Genomic DNA, 21,757 nt, shown 5'->3' with positions numbered 1-21,757 from the left:
GAAAACAAAATTATAGTGGTAGTAACCAGAGCTGGGGAGTCGGAGTCGGAGTCGGACTGATTTTGGGATAAAGGAGTTGGAGTCGGAGTCGTTAGAAAACATGCCGACTCCGACTCCGGGCTTTTTTTTTTACTTTCATTTTCACTGACTCTCCTTGCATTTTTTAAAAACTGACTACCAATTGGTTCTATTACATTGTCAGCAAACGGTTTTGTTGCCTAACATTTTCAAGTAATCACTTTCAAATAAAACTAGAAATATAGTGTTTTGTTCAATCTCAGTTATAAAATAGTTAAAGGAAAGTAACAATTTAGTAAGTCAAGGCCCGTAGCTCGGGTGGAAAACTTTGAGAGTGTTCGGCAAATTCAAATAAGTTCTGGCTTGAAAGCACGTATCTAAAAGATCCGATGAAATAATCTAGTGTTTTTTATTATTATTATTATTATTATTATTAAGACCATTTCTATATGTTTAATTCTCCTTAAAAAGTATGAAACAAAATAAGTGTAGGTGATTTCTTGGTTACAACACTCAATAATTGAAGTTAATCTTAAAATCTTCATATTAAGGTTAATTCTAAAGCAGACTATAAAATTTAAACTAAAAATTTAGCAAAGAAGAAATATAGGTATAGTAAAAGCTATTTGTACAAATTTGTATACTGCCGCATTTTGTGTAAAATTTGCTCCTGACGTATATGTGCCTTACTTTCGTCGAAATTTTATTAGTGAAATATAATTTAAAATATGTTTGGGATATTTTTCAGAATTAAAGTATTTATATTTTTTTTACAAACTCTGAAATTAACTTAACACCTACCAGATGGGTGTCACCCGGGACAAGCCACCCCCTCTCAAGAATTTAGACTTAGAAAAAAAGCTTTTTTGCTTTCAAGTTGCAACTTTCAAAAATTGAAAGCACACGATTTTATCAATATGTATTTGTTAAACATTAAAAGGAGGCAAATTACAAGTAATCCTTTTAAATTATTGAAAAAAATGGTATTTTTAAGTCATCTCACTTTTAAACTCGTAATTATTAGAAAATTTGATTTTTAACTTGAATTTCTAATGTTGTATGCTTCTTGGGTTTACAATAAAATACAAAATGCGAAATTTTCATGAAAAGGAATCAATATTTCAATCTCTGTTTGTGGTTTTTCCCCCTTCCTGAAGAGGGAGCGGGAATTGAAAAAATACAACAAAAAAAATCTGGAGTCGGACGTTTCAAAATCCAGGAGTCGGAGTCGGGGTCGGAGTCGGCCATTTTCTATCCGACTCCGCAGCCCTGGTAGTAACCTCAAACAAACTTTCAAAAACTAGATTAAAATGACAATTTTTATGGTACCTTGCGAGGGTTCTGTATGATTATGTTTTATCAAAAAAAAGTTAAACATGGACACTAAATCTGGTGCTGGATAAGGGGGGGGGGGACAATTTCTCGCAACTTTTCCGTTTTCGAGATATACACGATTGAAACATAGAATATGAGAATGTTTCCAATATTACACTGAAATATGCTGTCATAGAATGAGAGCATGTTTTAATGGTGTTAGTCTCAGGGCAGCGGACAGCATTCGGAAAGTGTCTATGCCTCTTTTAAATATTAGAACTAAATTGAGACTATTTTATACATGGATACCGAATTTAGTCTATGGGAATTTAAACTAAATACGCTATGTAAGATAATGACCAATGACTACAGGAAAGGCTCATACACATTGCAAAAGATAACTTCCGAGACTAATATTATTGAAATGTGCCGTTTTATGCTATACTAGTGGTACTCGCACGGCTTTACCCGTAGTTGAAAATTAAAAGGTCATTCGGTTCGCCTGTATATTTACAAATAATGGATGACGAATTTCTCGCCAATTGGCTATGTTCATTCGCTCTCCCATTCCACGTCATGATAATTTTGTAATTTACTCGTCCATCTTATGATAATTTTGCTCCGGAAAATGATCTTAAAATTGAAATAGAAAAAGAAGAAAATCGAATTTTCGAAAAATCGCTTCAAGGTGCACACCCTCGTGCTAGAAACTAACTTTGAGCCAAATTTCATGAAAATCGACCGAACGGTCTAGGCGCTATGCGCGTCACAGAGATCCAAACAACCTACAGACATCCAGACATCCAGACAGAAAGACTTTCAGCTTTATTATTAGTAAAGATTTCGATACCTTTTTTTCTCGAAAACTGGCAAGTTGCGTAAAATTGAACGTCTACCATTGGATTCAGTGTCCCCGATGTGACCATTGTTCAGAAAAAGAAGTACATCAACAAGTTTATGCCGTTACTCGTTAGTAAAGTTTAAAAGTGAAAGAAAAAGGGAGTATTTTTAGTCAAAACAAAAAACAAATCGTAGCCGATTTCTTTCTATCTTTTTTTGTTCCTATTTTAACTGTATTCATTCACCGTAAAACCTTAAAAGATATTTTTGAAAATTAATCTCGTAACTACTAGACGTAAGAATTAAGCGTAATGCAGTTTCCCATTTCTGCTGAAGGCAAAGTTTGATGACAATGCTCCTGTCAGATGCACTCGCATGCTGAAGATATATTTTTTTGTTCTCTTTTCTAATACAATTTAGTATCATGAATAGCAGTTTCAATAGCTCCGCATAAAAATTAGTTGTAATTTTTTTGAAAAGAAGCCGAAAAAAATTGGTCGCTGTTAATTGGAAATTTTAAAAAATGTGAATAAAAATAATAAAATCGAACACATTTTGTTGTTTATTTACAAAACAATTGTTGTTAAATGTTACAATTGTTGTTAAAATACAAGTGTGGACAAAAACAACAAATTCCGAAAACAGCTTTAAAACTGTAAACAGAAATATATTATTACGGTGTTCACAAATACAAGGTCTTTAGTTTTCCTCAAAAGAAAATGCCTCCAAAAATTCGCTTAAATCGAAGAAAAAATTCTCACATAAGAGGTGTTTCAAAGACTTTTTTCCTCAGATAAAATGTTAGTTTATAAACATTAAAAGCAAGAAAGTTTCTGGGGGATTTCGAAATTCATTACATTAAACGACCATGGTATCGGTAATTTTCAACTTTATGTTTAATCGATGCTATTTCAATGATTAACATTCGTTCTGTAATTGTAAAACTACCAATATTAGTCAAGAGAAGTTGTATTATTTTAGTAGTTATACGTAATTTCTTTTCTTCTTCTTTCAATATGTTACAATGAAGAACTTTTAAAGACCAGTTTTCTTTACCAGGGTGTATGTCTTGCCCGATGAAAGAAGGTATGTTCAAACGAAAATGAAGAAAAAGACCTGCAACCCTAAATTTGAAGAGAGTTTTGTTTTTCAAGTAAGAATTTAATTTTTGATTTAAAAGTTCCAAACCAATGTACACACACTACATGTACTTTTCATTATTTAAAATTATCCAAACTTTTACAAATTCAAAGGCGAAGTGCTTGTGAAGAATTTTGTTCTATTCGACAAATTAGTGACTGTTAGAAAAAGAAAACGTAGTAATTATGTCTTCATTATTATATCTAACTCAACAATTAACATCAACACATAAATATTTCTGTAACACGTTTAAGAAAAGCTTAGGATGTGGTAGAGATCTTAAACATATGTAGGAAAGTACAAACTGGAAACTTTTACCTAGACAAAGGTCAAATGTCTTGCAAGTTTCTTCATGTGCAGTCAAGGTATGTTTGAGTCAGTCTGGATAACTTGCGCCGGTTCATATTTTTTATATTAAGGTATAGTTTAAAAGTAGAAATTTTATTTTTTGTCCTCGCTAGCGAAAATGCATCACTGAGATTTCTTATTTTTTTCTCTAAGGCAAATGAATTTAAAAAAATAGGATGTGGCGCAAAGTTATCCGAATTGGTTCAAAGATGACCTGAATGACTGTATAGACAGCATATACAGCTATTATAAAACACATTATACATTTGAAAAACCACTTATGCCAGCCGTGGTCATATTCAGATCTGCCAACTTTTGAAAAACTATATCCGTAACAGAGTTTTATGAGGGGGAGGGGAAGGGGGGATAAAACGGCACATTTAATTACAAATGCAAAAGACGCAATGAATAATTTACGTTTAAATTCTGTACCTCATAGCCAGACTGACGTCCAGAAATTGCGATTTTACGTTTATTAGTGCATTGTACGTAGAAGCCTATTCAGCATCAAGCAATGTGAACGTAATTCCAAAAAAAGAAATCCTTTTAAATTTTTCTGCATTGTTAAAAGAGCACGCGTCACTTCCTTTGCATGCGCGCCAGAAAAAGTTTTTCCTCTCTCCTGTTAAATTCCCATTTTGTTACATACGTCCTTCTGTCTCTGAGGTACAGAATTTACAGTAGGACAACACTTTACTTTGAAAAACATATTAACAATCAAAGTTTTTTTTTAGCATTAACTAGAGTAAGATTATTTTGCATATTTTTAAACAGACATTTAGAATTTTATTAGAAAAGCAATATTATCTAAATGGGTATAATATTACAAAAAGCTGTAATAATTGAAAAAAATCCTGTGATTACAAAAAAAAAGGAAAGAAAATCGTAGGTTTTGGACACATTTTTGTAGCGTCGTAATTCAAGACTGTAGTTCGTAGAAACTACGATTTTTCGTAGCATTTGGCAGCTCTGGTTATATTTGATGTATGGAGTAACAAAAGCAAGAGTTCATATACCCTAAGAACGACGGCAAACGCATTCAAATGCTACACCTTCCCCCAATCCCAATTATAAGAGACCCCCCAAAAGAGACCAAATCTCTTTAAAATTACCCATCTCTCAAAAACTGAATAGCTCAGTTTGCACCATGACTCCCCTCCCCATTCGTTGACCTCCGGATAAAAAGTAAAGACATTTAATACACATTAAAATAGGTACCTTACTCGTACACTTATCTAATGGATATGCAATTGATTTTCAATAGTTGTGTCACACATTTCTAAGCATAGAGACATGAGTCAACCGTTAAATCAAAAGGGCAAATTTTCATTGACTTTTGACAATTTTTAAAGAAGGTCGGGAGTGTATTAAGAACGGCCTTGTATTTGGTTAGTTGTATACACCACTCTGAAAAAGTTCATAACATGGTGTTACTTGCAGTGTTTCTGTTATTCTGATAATTCAAGATCAAAAATTCATCTTATTACTCTTATGTTTGAAACAAAATATAAATAAAAACTATTGCTCCATTTTAAAATTTGCAATATTTATACGATTGATTTGCTTCAGTATAATTTGACATTATGTTTCTGTTAAGAATATGAAGTTAAAATTCTAAGAAAGATTTACACCACAAAGAAAAATGACATGAAATTAAATCACCGGCTACCGACAAATAAAAAACTAACTCTTCAAAAGATAAATTTTCTATTTTGTTTTCTTTCTCCTGTATCCGCAATTAAGCCTGTTCCTTGCTTAATATTAAACAGAAGCAAAATAGAAGCAGACCTTCAAATTTCTTTCTGACTTGCAAATTGATTATTTTACAATATCCTGTTTTTCAGGGATTTTTAATTTCCTTTTTCCCTTTGTAGATTCCTGCAAAGAATTTGGAAGAACGTACCATAAAAGCAACAATTTTAGACAGCGACCGGGGTCGTCACTATCACACGATTGGGCACGCTTTCTTCTCTCTAAAAGATCTTAATACCCAGAGTTCATCTCCAGAAATAATGTGGCAGGATCTTGCAAAAGACCCAAATGCAGTGGTAAGAATATGGCTTTTATTATTAAATTTTTATTTTTGCACCAAGATAAAATTAATCTCATGTTTGAACCAATGCAGAAATTTACAAATTTTTTACATAAAGGTGATTAAAATTAATCTGGAAGTACTCAAAGCTCCGATTCTGCAGGACGGATCTGAATAGAACTTCAAATATATGATTATGATGTGGTAAAGAAAAAGGCAATTTGTAATTTCACCAACAAGTGGCGCTTTGATGATGTAAAAAGAAAAGATAGTAGTTAAAAAAACAGAGAAAAATGAAATATTTTATTTACTTCGCACTTATATTCTTCATGTGCACATCTTGCAGACCAACAATATGAAAAAGCGCACCATAGCATTGTTAAAAATCTTTAGTAAAGTATCAGTAGGGATTCGAAAAAACTTGGCTCTCGATAAGTAGTTAACGTTATTTCCTAATAAAGGCGATACTTATCCAGTGAAATTCCGTCATAACAAATACCTATACAACGAAATATCCATTCCAACGAAATAAATTTTCGGTCTCGATTTTATTTTCATTACATGACTTGAATTCTATTAGAACGGAACTCCGGTTACAACAAACAAAACTTGCGTTCTCTTGAAGTTTGTTGTAACGGGAGTTCGCTGTAATTCAAAAACATCATTCATCCTCAGTGAACATGTTTCTTAACAAGAAGGTTCGCGCGTTAATCGTAAAGCTTGTTTTCCAGAATAAGTGCAGTGCTGAAACAGCACTCTAGCAAGATAAATTGACTGTTTAGCCATCAACAGCAACTGCTACTGCAAAACGAGTAAATGCTGTGATTCAAGCCAATTTTCCTGTTAATCTCGTGTACTTTCCCACTTGCCTGTCCAGCAAGGTCATCAACTACAACTCTTGTGCCTTCTGGTTGTTTGGATTCTCTCAAAGATTGGTTATTAAGGATGATGTGTAACTCTAAAGAGGACTTGAAAGCTAGTATTGTAAAGGCCCCTATAGTTATAAGGGCTCTAAGTATTGTAAGCCACCTTTTTCTTTCACCCTTACTGATATGTTATAGCCATGTCACACGTAGTGAAATTCGTTCAACCTGACGATCAACCTGGGGTGCACTTTCAGCCTGTTTGTTGTTGACCAGAAAGGGTAAGGGGGGCACATAGAGATGTATGTAAATAAATAAAATATCTCATAATTCGTTGATTTTTTTATTCTTTTTATGTCGTTAAAGCACTACCTGGTGGCGAAATTTCAAATTATATTCTTTTGAAAAAATATCATCCGTATGATCTGCATAACATATATTTGAAGTTTCATTTAGATCCGTCCAGTAGATCCGGAGCTGTAAGCCTCTGAATACTTACAGTTTAGTTTTAACCATCATGTATTTATGCAGGAATGTTACCAATTGTAATTTTTTGCCCAAATGTGACTCGAATCTGTTCTCAAGCTCTTCCCCAATCTGCTCTTAAATGACAAGTTGATCACAAGTTTGAATTTATCTAATATTCTGAGCAGGACATTTTTGGAACAATTTCTGAGTGAAAATTGCAGTACACTCTCGCTTTGACAGAGCACATTCGAAACACATTTTAGTGCAACACTTTTAAAGACTTCTCGTTTATCCATTTAGAAATTAATGAAATGAAAACAAAGGTCGAAATTTGAGTAAATTTTGAGATTATAGTATTTTTTTACTGCGAGAAATGAAGTAAAAAAGATATAAAATCAATAAAATTAATCAGTGGCCGAGTCTTCGAGTGAGAAACTCTTAGAAATATTTTAAACCTATCAAATTAGAAAGTTACATTTTTCCAAAATTGATAAAAAGTTCCTATTAACGATTCGATATTGATCTGAAAAATTATAATTGGATGCATCAAATAAGAAGTTTTTACAAGCTTTTCGTAAATTGAACTTGGCTTCCATCAGATATATTTAATTAAAACGGTAGAAAATTAGCTGAGGTAATTTCCGAAAAAAAGTTAAATGTTCGGTACTAAAAGGTCTTAACCACCTCACTTAACCACCAAAAAATAAAGCAGGAAATTTTTGAACCTTCTTGCTACTGCATATAATTTTTTTTTCCAGGAACTGTTTTTAAGAATGTGTTTTCAGGTTTATTTCAAAATTTCAAAAATAAATAATTAAACAGTAGAAAAGCAATTACTGTGTAAAGTGAGACGGTGTTGCTTATATATATATATATATATATATATATATATATATATATATATATATATATATATATATATATATATATATATATATATATATATATGTGTGTGTGTGTGTGTGTGTGTGTGTGTGTGTGTGTGTCTCGACGACAGGTTTTTGATAAATTAATTAGAAAAATAATTTAATGTTATATGTGATTTTTAGCACTTTTGATCCCGTGAAATCTGAACAAACTGTAGCGTTAGTGCATTGATGTAAATAGCGAAAATCAATTTTATTAGCTTTTTCCGATTTCAACGACGCTTCAAATTTCCTCTCCCCTTTAATGCATCAAAAGGCATGATTTAAACAGAAAAACGGGGGATGGGATGGAGGGAATTCGTGTCGGTGAAACTGGTGGGACACCTTCTAGTTGTTAAGAATCTGTAACAATGATTCCCCCCCCCCCCCTATTAATTCAGTTCTGAGTTAGAAAGAAATATCCTATATTGTTTTGAATAACGTATTTATCTAGTTGTGAGTTTTTACTATGTATCTAGTAACTAGCCGCTAACCAAGAAATATCTACAATCAAGAGGAAATCACATTTTCTGCTTCAATTTTAAGTTATCAAAATTTAATTTGCTTTTTAACCTATCAAGTATGTTTATATTCAGATAAATTGTTTTTTGTAGCCTTATACATTTTGTTGATTTGCTAAGGATAAAAAGTCAACTATTTTATTTATATATTTTTTAGTAAATTATTACAATTCAAAAGGAAAACGAATGGACAGAATTTAGATTATATTTCAACTTGCTTAAAACGCCATTGCTTTTAGCGATACATCCATTATTAGGGTACCATTTGAATGTAACTTTAAACCGCCTCCCTTTTGGTGCCATAATTATTATTTTTATTATTATTTTACTTGTTCTTTAGTGACTCTGGTTTTATGAAGCGTATAATAAAATTATACTCAATTTAGATCGAATTAGTTAAATGTTTACTCTAAAATATCTAGGTTCCATGTTGTGCAGGTGAAATGCTGGTTAGTTTGTGCTACAATGCACATCTTGAAAGACTTACAGTTACCATCTGTGAGGCTAAAGGCATTGAAATACCTGATGGACAGGAAACACTCGGTAAGTAAAATAAAGAACCACTTTAAAAGGTTTTATGTTTTGTCTTTCTTAATGCATTCGGCTTACATTGACAGTTTATAAAACTAGTGCTTATCGAACTATGTACATTCACATTCCAAAACGGGTTGCGTACAGCCAGTGGCGTCACTACCGGGGGAGGAGGGGTTTGGTCCGCTCCGGGTGTCACCCGTCCAGGGGGGGGGGACACCCAAAGTGGAATTGCAAGTTTAAAAATATATAAATTCTTCAATTCAGAAAATATCCCCCAATATTTAAATTTTATTTACTCTATCAAACGCAGATGCATCACCACGACGAACCTCTTCTTCCTCAAACATTAGCAAAGCTCATCTAAAATGCATTTTTAAGTGTACTAATTTGAAAATTTTCCGGGGGAGAAACCCCCAGACAGTGATTATTGTACTCAGCAATAGAACCCCTTATAAAAATGGTCTATAGAATTCTATTTAAAAACATTCTATAGAAATACCTATATAGAGTCTTATAGAATGATGGCCCGATTTTCTATAGGCCGTATTCTATAGAATTCTATATTGAAAATATAGGACTCTATAAAAATTGTTCTATTGAATTCTATGTACTTCTTATAGAATGCTATAGAGTTTTTTTTATAGAATTCTATAGAAGTGTTCTACAGAAAATTGGGCCATAATTCTATAACACTCTATACAGGTATTTCTTATAGAGCCTCTATAGATCTTCTTATAGAGCCTCTGTAGATCTTTCTATAGAGCCTCTATAGATCTTAGGAGCCTAATAAAACATGACAATGCTTTACATAATCAATATAAGTTTATAAAAACAAACTACGACTAAAAATTTTAGGTACAGCAAATATGTATCTTTATTCCAACAATTACCCAATATTCTCAGATAGAGATACAATACATAAAAATGGACAATGGCTTACCATTTGGGAGTGCTAATTAAATATTATACACAAGACCTATTAATAGAAAACAAAAATGTTAACGCATCCAAGCTTTTGGTTCTTGCGACTTACATATAAATTAATAATGCAAAACTCACCAGTAAATTAATGTCATTAATCAGTCATGAGCTTTATTTATTTAGTAAAGTCAAATGCTATTTCCGATGCATAATGAACTTTCTGGATTTAAATCTCAAGTTTTGTTTTATAACTACTATTCATACATTTTTTCATTCCCAATTGAATTAATACAATCAAATAACACAAAAATAATACATACTTTCTAACGAATTCGCCAATGTTCGGCCATTTTCAGCGCAATGATTTGTGAGGATGCACGTGCAAAATGGATACTCCATTTGGGGCAGAAAGGGAACTGCCGCATGCGCAAAGAGATTGAGAGAAATATTGCCGGCAAACTTTCGCGACAAAATACGGGGATTGCATATTGGAATTTCGATTATTTTATTTACTAAACAATGACAAGAAGTTATACGATTTTTCACAGACTTAGAATTAATTTCAATGTTTAGAAGTTTTATTATTACTATCAAATAACTTAAACATTTTAAATAATAAATAATTTTTATCTTTTATGAGTATATTTTTTTATTGTTTAAGTTTGATTTTTTTCTTCGAACTATGAAAAAATGCAACAAAATTGTTATTAAAGACCATACTACAATCCTCACTTGTAATAAAAAAATATGACCTTAACAAATAATTGTTACAATAGTTATTCTTTAAATTAAATAGATTAATTAGGAATTAAACTATTTCATTTTAGGGATAAAACTTCCTAATTAATTAGGGATTTTTAGCCTTTCCAAAATAGAAGTAATATATAAACACTAATGAAAGCTATAATTGTAAACAAAATGAACGAATTCTCAATTTTTTACAAAATTCTACAGTAAGGGAAATTTTCTGATCAAATTCTAAAGAGTTTTATAGAATCTATTATCTATAGAAACCTTATGCTCAAAATCTAAAGCAGTTTCTTTAGAACTTTATAGAAGAAATTCTCTATAGAGACTTCATTCTCAAGTTCTATATGGATATCTATAAAATTATATAGAAATGATTTCTGTACAAACTTTCTTATAGACTTCTATATAATTTTCTATATAATTCTATTAAGCTCAATCAACCATTTTCGTAAGGGACTATATTGTCAATACTTAAACCTAGTAGTAACATCCTTTTAAACCAAAAAACTGAAATCCGTTATCTTTGAAATAATTCAGGCGCGAGCAATTTCATACATTCCTTTTCTTTTTTCGACCTTGCGACGACCCTGCACATAGACGTCTAGGGCAAGTTACATAAAAAGTGTTCATAGTTTTTTTTTTCTTCTGTGCATTGAAAACTTAAAATTTCGTTCTAAAATAAAAACGTTATTTCTGAACATTGTATGCATTTTATGTTAACATAGAACACTAGAGCCCCCTTTTTTTGCGTTTGTAAGGTAGAGGGGTGGGGGATGACACCACAAATTATCAACCCGGGTGGCATATATGGAATCCGTACTCGCTAGACCCCATGCTGCGAGCAAGTGGGAGGAGTTAACATTTTCGCGCGCTCTCACATCAACGTTTTCCCGCGTCAAACCGCGAAGTACCTACGCTGTCATTCTCCTGATCTGCCTGTGTTTACTTGCGTTTTCTCTTAGTTATATAATTTTATTTTCTTATATTTTTGAAAAGCATGTCTGGTAATTTGCCTACGGGATATAGGGTCTGGTGGGGGAAAGTGGTCAATGGGGTAAAGTGGTCATAATTCAAATAAATGCCTATAGCTTCGAAATTAATGTTCGAATGAATGTGAAAATTTTATTTTAGGGTAGTGCATTTAGAAACTACATTTTGAATACAGAATTTTATAACTGGTAAAATTTTATATAGATAAGAAGCAAGAATCATAAGAAACATATGGAATCAAACTCAAGGCTGATGCGCTTCATGCACATAAAACCAGAAACTGATGGATGCAAAACAGGTCACAAATTTATTACACAAAGACAATTTTACACAGTATTTTAGGTTTTGAGAAAGTTTTCAAGTTATTGATGAAATTTGCGGCCGGCAGCTATAATACATGCATCGCAATCACTCTGTTGCAATTAGAAATGAAGGCTACTGGCCTGTTCAGCTATATATTTTATGTCAGTGGAAAAAGAAATGAATGATTGTTTACTAAAATATTTTCATTGTTGATTTTGAGTAAAATTTGGGGAGGTTTGGATACTATACAGTTGAATCCGCTTATAACGAGGGTGATGGGACCTTGATATTTGCTTGTTATACCCAGGTGCTTGTAAAAACTCCAGTTAGTGTAAAAAATCAAAAATATTCATTCATACATGCTATTGTTTTCTGTACAGTACCAAACAAGTTTGTGAATTTTCTTCGAACTGCCTTATTGTCTCTTATGTTATTGTTTTCAACGCATACTCATGGGGGACCCAAAAAACAGTCATTTGCACCTCTGGTTTCGAAAAAAGCTTTTCTGCACATCAAAAGTCACGGAGCATGTTATTGCGGGGTTGTTCTGCTTCATATTTTTCACATTTGTCAGTTTCTTTACTTTTTCATCTGCACTTAGCTTAAATTATAGCCACTGAGTGATAAAATTGACGTTAACAAATACTATATAATTTTCAAATGCTTCTTTACACCACCAAGTTAAAAAAAAAGGGGGGGGAGCCTCTCTGAGTTTGACTCATCTCATCAGTCATCACTAACTTACGACTGACTTCAGAATTTTTCCAAAAAAGAATAAATTGAGCTGGAAGTCAATAGCAATTTTAGGTGCTAATATGCTATTCTAGCAATGCAATATTTTTGCAAATTTCTCTTTATTAATTTGTATTTGTAAGTTTAAATTTACAAGAATCGAAGCTATTCATTGGAAAATATTTTTCATTGAATTTTACCTTGAAAGACTTATAAATTGCTTTGCTGCACTGCTTTAAGAATGTAGGTGGCTATGTGTAAATTTGATAGTGTTCCCTTGTAGCAACTAAATGATTTTAAAGGGAAGTTTGTTCCTGTCACTTTGACTTTTTCGGGGGGAAGGGAGAGGGGCAATGGGTGTGTACTCAATGCAAATTTAATCGGAAAGCATAAAAAAAAACCACTCCCATAGCAAAAACGTTACTTTCTCAAAGTTCGGGAGCACTTACCGCCCCCCCCCCCCATCTTTCACTAAAATTTTTGACAGAATTTTTTTTAATATAAGTATGAAAAGAGATGTTGACTTTGTTGAAAATAACTACATAATACCATTAATAATTTCCATTAACTACCAATTTTATTTTCAACCCCCCACCCCAACATTATGATATACCGCAAAAATACGAAATACCATATTCATTTGTAGCAGTAGACAGTTCATCTTTTCTTTTGCATTTTGTCTTTAAATAAACGGAAAAGTAATTTAAGTAACAATTAAATTATTCAGATTTTAGTTGTGTTTCATAGATGTCGCCACTAGTTTTTCAATAAAAAAAAACTAGAAGTAAATGACCAATTAATAAAAGGATTTTAGAATAAAAACTGAAATCCATTTGAATGTTCACTTTGCCAAACTATTAAAATAGTGATGAAAAGTAAAATTATTTCTGCTAAAGAAATGCTGCTTATCATATGGCAGAGTTATGCGCGAAATGAGACCGACCGAATGGTAGCAAAGCTGCATTCTTAGCTCCGCCTACTCGTTCGCAGCGGGGGGTCTAGCGAGTACGAATTCCATATATGCACCCGGGTGTCTCCCATACTAGGGACGCCACTGCGCACTGCGCAAATAGTTTTACATGCTGGTCATTTTTTTTTTTTAGTAAAATGTTAAATAACTTTTAATCATTTTGTAATTAATTATCCTTATTATTTACGTTTTTGAAGTAACAGTATTTTCTCTTCAAAATTGTACTTAAAAAAATCATTTATATGTTTTTCTTCTAATTGCAATCAACCTTAATTATGTACACAAAACTTTGATTTTGATGGTATTACTGTATTTTGTGTTGTCAAAATTTCAATCAAGTCAGCTGTTGTTCAGGGTTTCTTTGTTGGACGGCGATGGAAAGTCACTCCACATCTCCCACCAAAACCGAGAAGGTCTCGTTACCATTCGGGAGAGAAGTGGAGGAGTTGTCTTTAGTTGTCTGGTCTTTTTAGTTAAAGGGGGAAAATTATTCCATGTAAATCTATAACCGTTCTGCTCTGGGTGGCTTTTTTTTATTAGTTTCAATAATATGAAATCTTTCACATTACAAATGCCACCGTTCGTACTAAGGTGTAGAAAAACAATATTGAAAATTCCTTATGTAATCAACTGAAGGGCTCGGGGCAAGATTGTGATATGCCACATGATGTAAATTTTTCAGTCGCCCAATTTCCAACTTTAAAAAAATATTTGTATAATTTTTCAAAGGTATTATACATTCTATATTCTGCAATACTAAAACCAGATATGTTTTTCTCCAAATGACTCATGTTTATTTCTATGCTTACGTTCGACGAGCACGACCGGTAGCGACCGGTTAGTTATTCACGTGACAGCTAATGATCACGTGCTCCAATCAACCAATCAACTGCTTAGAATGGTAACCGCTGCGGTAACCGGTTGATCATAGAACGTTGCGGTTAGTAACCAGTTACTTACCCGTCGATCGGTGAGTTTCGTCGAGCGCAAGGTATGTTAGTTATGAGAAGAAAAAAAAATGTTGATCGAAAAGTCACTCCTTGTGGCTTGTCACATTTCTATACAAAGTAATACAATTAAATTATGTAAATTCACAACAAATAAATTCTTTAAGTAGCTGCGTCGCTCGGCTTTTCACGGTTTATCTCTAAAATAAAAGTTATGTCAAGTGACGCGTGTTCAACAATCAGGCATGAACAAAAATATAATATTAAAAAAAATCAGTAAAATTTTGAGGCAGATTTCGGAAAAATAACCAGAAAGGAAACATTTGAAATCCCCCGATTACAGGAAAAGCCTCAAAACAAAAGCTAAATTTTATTTCATCATATTCGAGAAAAAAATGGCAACAGATATCTTTTCAATGATTTTCTTCACGCTACCATAGATTAATAATAAGAGTATACCGAGCTTTCCCAGACTTGCTGATGAAAAAATTGGTTCATGGATACATCATGTGACTGGTGGAAGGCTTGGCGAAAACTTTGGCAGCATGGTTGCTAGATGGCAACATTATCTATAGTTTGGCACTCGACATGCATTTTAAGACGTAATGTGTTTTCATTATAATTTTTTTCCTGGTGCAGAGATTGAACTGGTTTTTTTTAGTTATACATTATTTTGACATTAGTAATTAGTTTTTGATCACAGTTTTCAGCAACTTTTATTTCATTTGGAACTGCTACGTCAGCGTTGGCGTGAACGTAATTGCGTAAACGTTTTGCGTTAACGCAAAAATGTACTAATCGGTATCTTAAATTGAAATTGTGGGTAAAAATCTTACCGTTTGTCGATTCTTTTTGGGCGCTTGCATCTTCAATTGCTTATAGAGCTATTCAAATTGACTAAAGAAAATGCACAATGCTATCTAAACGAAAAACTCACTACATTAACAAAATATTTACAACTTAGAATAACAAATTTACAAATCGAAATCCATAAAAGATCATTCTTCCGTGTTTCATCAATTCTATTTATTTTATTTCTCGCGGTCGTTGATCGCCTGCTGTTGCTAGGATATCCACCAGTCACATGGTTTGGTTTATGAGCAGCAAAAGGGTTGCCATAGCTCGGTCAATTCTTATTATTAATCTCACGCTACAAATTATTATTATGCACGCTACAAATGTTAATGAAAGCACTAGCTGCGTGCCCGACGTTGCACGGGTACTTAAAAAATGAAAGAGATGTCCAATTGATGTTTTTGTATTACTCTGACATTAGTTTCTAAAGCGCTAAGGAGTAAATAAATACGCGTAATGCAAGGTTTGCAAAACACCAGTAGAGCCTATTTTTGGCAAAAATCTCTTTAACGTTAAACATAGTTATCAATGATACAAGTTATGAGCATTTTCAATCATCACAAAAGATGAAAATATATGCATTATCAACTGTAATCTGTGCTCACATTAAAATAAATTACATCTAATAGACTATATCTGAAATATTTATGTACAATTACAATCAGCTTTTTACATAAAATGACACACACTTTTTGGTTGATTACGTGAAACTAAAGCACGAAGACTAAATAAATACCAATAAGCATTAATTTAATACCAAGTCATCAGATTCCAAATTAGCTTTAGTTAAAATATTTAAAAACAATTTTTTTTTTTTTTTTTTTTTTTTTTGTTCAACTCTGTTTCACTTAAAGAAATCCAAACAATCTTAATTTAACATGTTCTTTTAACGATACAAACTTTATTTCAAAAATAGAAACAGGAAGGGAAAAAAGAGTTATTACAATTCGAAAACTCACCCATGTAACGGGAAAAGGCTCAAAAAAAATAAAAAAACATAATTAGTCACACATCCTAAATGTACCAAAATATGAGGCCGGTTAATGATAAACTTACACTACAATCAATAAACATAGCTAAAGAAACAGCTTTCTTAAACTGAAAAACGTTGAATGAAAAGTTAGAACGTAATTCGGAACTCCAGCGCTCGAATACGCTACCTTGCGGTGATTTACAAAATTGCCGATGTAACTAAAACATTGCCACGTTGCGTTCCACGTGTGTCTGTTGACGTAAACACAGGCAGTTTGTTCTGAGTATTTATTAACGCAATCGATGAGTCTTAGTTTGCTTTCAGCTACAGAAATTAATTCGTCCCTTAGTAGTATTCTCGAGCTTCTCAAAATAATGTTAGTTTTCCTTAATTCCCTAAAATATGAGTTGATTGAAAATTGTGAAAGCGAAAACTGGATTAACAAACTTGGATAACGTTATACAAGGTAAAAAATTTTATTGTTTTGTATGAATTTGTAAGAATATGAGTTTTTTTAATCTTAAATTAATTTAACTAACCATCTTTTACAGCAGCAATTAGTTGGAATGGACGGTATGCAAAATATTTTCTTGAATATGTTATCGTAGAACAAAATGAAAAATGTTTCACCGAGAAAGAATTTACTTTATTCCTTTTATTCTCAGCTTAAAGGTTTCGCCAAATTTGTTTAGGGTTATAGTTTTAGTATTGTGCGAGCAAAGTAGCTTTGGCGAGATTTCGCGTTTTTAGTTAAACCATTTTTAATTTTTATCATGAGTGGAATAAAATGGTAGTAAGATTACAGAATTCGATAAGTAAAAAGAAATAATGGTCAATCAACTGAAAAGAAAACTACCACCATATATCCGTAAGAATTCTGTAGATGATTTGCATAACTTGACATAATTAAATCGTAACTCAGAAATTAGAAAAATCGAAACAGAAAAATTTTAAATTAACCGATTCGGGAATTCGAGAGAAACAACTCAGCAACAAATGCAAAACAATAAGCGCTAGCCAAGCAAGGCAAAGAAGTACCATCTTCTTTCGATAATAATTTGTAATGTCATATTGAATTTTCTAGCATTAATTGTTGTTCTTGTCAGGCCACAATTATTATTTAGTTTTATCAAGAATTGATAAATATCGAATTCAACATCGTGGAAATAGCTGCTTAGAACTACGAACTACGTAGTTTGCATTAATCTTTGACGTTTAGTAATGCTTCTTGAATTCTCATTTCTTTCTACGTGGGCCAGAATATCCACAAGACTTTGAAAATTAATTTAAAAAGAATAAAGCGAAAAATATCATACATACGAACAAAAATCACAACACTTTTAGCATTTTCTTCGTTACCACATGCGTTTGTTTTAGTTTTTAAGTCGGCCATTAGACAGTGACTGCAGTGCCCCCTATAGTTCGTTGGAGTTGCGAATTAAGAACGTTGAATGTAAAAATTGAAAAAAAGACAGACGATAAAATAAAGGCTATGTCCGAATAGTTCAACCAATTTTAAACTAATTTAAATTCTAGATGGAAACGTTGTTTCAAGACTTGGACAGCACCCAAAAAATCGCTTTTAAAAGAATTATTAGAATTTTACTTGCTCACCCATATGCAAAATGGCAACAGGAAAGAAATAAAAATTCCTGAATAACGTTGTGTTAATTAACGTTTTAATTAATATCTCTGCTAATTAAAGTCGCACAATTACGAGATTGGTCCTATTGTTTTCTTTGGAAAATTTCGAATTGATCGGTACCTCGTTTGACTCTTAATTCGCAGCGGTTCTCAAGAAGATCGATCTTCAGACAGACAGACGGACGCGAACAGATTTTAATATTATAGTGGATTGTTACGGAAAGTTGAGTTGAAGCCCTGAATAATAATTCGAATGGAGGAAAGCTTTCGAAAAATGGGGATTATAAGTCGAAATGTAAGTGTCATAATTAATAGTTTTTAATTGATATCTCCGCTATTTATTATCGGAGGATTATGTTAAATAGCCAAACATGAAGGCGGGAAAATTACGAATCCATCGATACCTGGTACGATGGTCAGATTACTGGCGTTAGGGAGAAGTAACTCGGACATAGATAGGTACGTACGCTGAGTTTTTAATTATATAAGATTATTAGATTTCAGATTTGGATTATATTTATTCAGCAACACGTTGGTGCTAAAAAAGTTCGCTAATTTTAAAGTCCAAGTATTTCAAAATTAAAAAAAAAATAACTACAGATATGAATAAGAATCTAGTGTCGCTAACATATTGGCATTTTTCGTATAAAAGCTTTTTTTAATCTCTACATAGTATAAAATGCAGTCTCCAAAAAGCGTCTGTTTGTGTGAACGCGAAAACTTGAGAACTAACCGGCCGATTTTGCTGAAATTTTTGCAGTATCTTTCTTTTAGTACCGGAAAGGTTTGCAGATCAGTTCGGAAAAAAAAATCAACGAGTTGTTTTTTTTTTTTTAATTCCAATTTAGGCCCGATTTTCACATAAATTCTCAAACGTGAGGGTGAAAAATTACTTGCACATATTAATATTACACATCGTTGGATAGGGGGAAAAGTTCTGCGTTCTACGCAATTTGTTTAAATGTTCTAACTTAAATGCTGCGAGGGTTATTTGCGTTTTTAGCTCGAATTTTTTTAGGCTTACTCGTTAGCTGATATTCTGGCCTGTACTTTCTTTATTAAAATATATCAATAAAAAAAAGTGAAAGAACTGTCCCACAGTTTTCTTTTTGACACCATTGGAAAGTTCAACATTTTTTACTCCAGTTCTATCTCGACCCATTGTCAAAAAAACCAAGCATCTATTTAAAAATGGAAAAAAAACTTTAGACTTTTTAAATCAAGTTCGAAAAATTTCATCTCCATTCAAGTTGTTTTCAAATTCAAGTCATTTTATTTTTGCGTTTCCATGGTTACGCTTTTTGAATCCATTGTTTATTTCCATCTTTTTCATTTTCAATTTAACTTATTTCATTTTGTGTATTCATCCCATCTTTCTCATTTTCATTTCTTAAAAGTATTTTATTATCTGTCGTCACTGTTTCTGAGGGAAATTTTGCATTATGTTTTTTTCTTTTTTTTAAGCCTGATTGTTGAATATACGTCACTTGACACAATTATTATTTTTAAGGTAGACCGGGCAAAGCCGGGAAACACAGATTGTATGTAATAAACTAATATAGCTAATTTTAATGAGTAGTAGTTTTCAAAATCTTAATCTAAACTATATGCTTGGTGACAAGAAAACAAAGCACAGAAATAAAAGTAAAGCACTTAGTGTAAATTATTCTATTATCAATTAATTAGAGAAAGACGGAGTATACAGTAAAAAGCTGATGGACATGAACTTTTTGTTATTTTTCAACAATAAAATAGTTTAAAACCTCTTAAAAATTTATTTAGATAGTGAAAATACGAGACTGTAAGTATGCATCAATCATATTTGTGTGCAGTCACGATGTTAGATGAAAAAAAACAACAAATTTTATTACATTGTATCCCGTCTTCCCCTACAATTTCTAATATTTCGCATTTTTCTTTGTAAGTAAAAATATATCTACACTGGAAATAGAAAGTATCAATAATATGAAAGAACCTTGGACAAAATAAGTTTTGCTAACGTCTGAAACAAAAACTACTCTAGAAATATTTCTTAAGTGATTTATCATCCAAAATGTTAAGAAGTATAGTATTGATTTCCAATTTATGTTCCCTGTTGTTTGAGTTTCGCTATTTCTCTATTAGATGAAATTTGAAGAGCTTTCGGATTGTTCATTTGTCTATGTTTTGAAAATATACAATCTCAGTGAAATCTAGGCAAGATAAAATTAGAAGACAAGATACATAGTACAATTGTGCCATATTAGTTTTCCAACAGGAAACTTTGCAACAGAAACAAGATTATCCTCGCGGAATCCAAATTTCTGTAAAAATAAAGTATCTATTTACATTATTATTAGAGCACTAACGCACTACAGTTTTCCAGGTACTCCAAAGATAAAAGCGGAATCCATAATAATAAGAACAAATATAATAATTGTTATTATTAATTTTTATTATTACTCTTATTATTTTTATTATTATTATTATTACCATTACTGCTACTACTACTACTATTATTATTTATATTATATAACTATTATTCAAAAAAATATTATTATAACCAATATTCAAAATATTATTATTATAACCATTAGTATTACAATTATTATTATTATTATTATAAAAAATAAATTTATTAACAAAATATAATAAAGAATGTCCGCCTGTACCGGGGGACGCGTAAATTTTAACCTTGAAATAAATTTTCTGATGACATACTTTATCTTCAATTCCTTCTAATAAAATCGAATAATGAAGGGTGGGATAGTAAAAATGGAGTTATAAAACGTTACTATGCTTTTTATATATTAAAGACTGCATTTTAAGTATCAATAGTTCCTAAACCCATATATATTTTATTTCCTGATCCCGATATGGAACTAAAAAAAAAAACACTTCTTTAAAAATAAATGCTTGCTAATTCAAAATCTCAATATATAGTTAAGTAAAATTATTTGAATGCGGTTTAGTTACTTAAACGCTAGATAGTTTTTTGTTGAAGGATTTTTTTTCATCTTCTAATAACAAAAAACATTAGTATAACGTTAAAAAATTTCTCTCTCTCTTTTTTTTCTGCTATTCCATTTTGTCTTAAATGACTCAGCATTACAAGGATACTTGTATTCTTGAGACCTTGGATTGAAAACATCTTAGTGGCAACTCTAAGTAGATTTGTGTATCATATAAATCATTTTAAACTAACAAAAACAAACAAAAAAAAAACATTTTACAGCTCTTAACCTGAAGTGGTAATTCAATTTATGAGCCCTTAGAAGCACAAGTCGTGAAAGAATAAAACAGTTTTTTTACTTAAATTGAGTGGTTTAGAAGTCACTTTTACCTAACACACCATAGCTGTTCCGTTTTTCGATTACTGTGTATTGCACAATTGTTGAACATAGACTTGCGCCACCTTCGCCTGTAGTAGAATACGGTAAATACTGATTTCTGATAAAGTAAATAACAGTTATAGAAGAAAATTCTTATTTTGGTTCTCAAGGGCTAACATGGCAAAATACATTTCATGTTTCTTGTCAATAAGAAAATTATATTTAATACCAAAGTCAACTAAAAGGAAAAAAAAATTCCCCTTATAGAGATCTAGAAAAAACATAAACTAAATGTTCAATTATCTAAATGAAGATAAACCATTTTTCGGCTCTGAACCAAAAAAACCGTTTTGTGAAGATCTATAATTGGACATCTAA

The 21,757-nt window shown here is 31.8% G+C and overlaps 1 protein-coding gene across 1 annotated transcript in view; it reads left to right on the top strand.

The window, feature by feature from the left end:
- LOC129226205 (synaptotagmin-15-like) overlaps positions 1–21,757 on the top strand; it is a 167,190-nt gene that overhangs the window by 142,656 nt on the left and 2,777 nt on the right. Inside the window, exons 5-7 of the mRNA XM_054860805.1 lie at positions 3,232–3,325; positions 5,535–5,708; positions 8,872–8,992. Of these exons, the coding sequence (XP_054716780.1) occupies positions 3,232–3,325; positions 5,535–5,708; positions 8,872–8,992 (389 nt within the window). The remainder of the gene's footprint in view (positions 1–3,231; positions 3,326–5,534; positions 5,709–8,871; positions 8,993–21,757) is intronic.

Source organism: Uloborus diversus, chromosome 7 (assembly GCF_026930045.1).
Source record: "Uloborus diversus isolate 005 chromosome 7, Udiv.v.3.1, whole genome shotgun sequence".
In the NCBI taxonomy this organism is placed as follows: domain Eukaryota; kingdom Metazoa; phylum Arthropoda; class Arachnida; order Araneae; family Uloboridae; genus Uloborus; species Uloborus diversus.
Note: the sequence above shows the minus strand (reverse complement) of the source record. Positions and strands in the feature narration are given on the sequence as shown.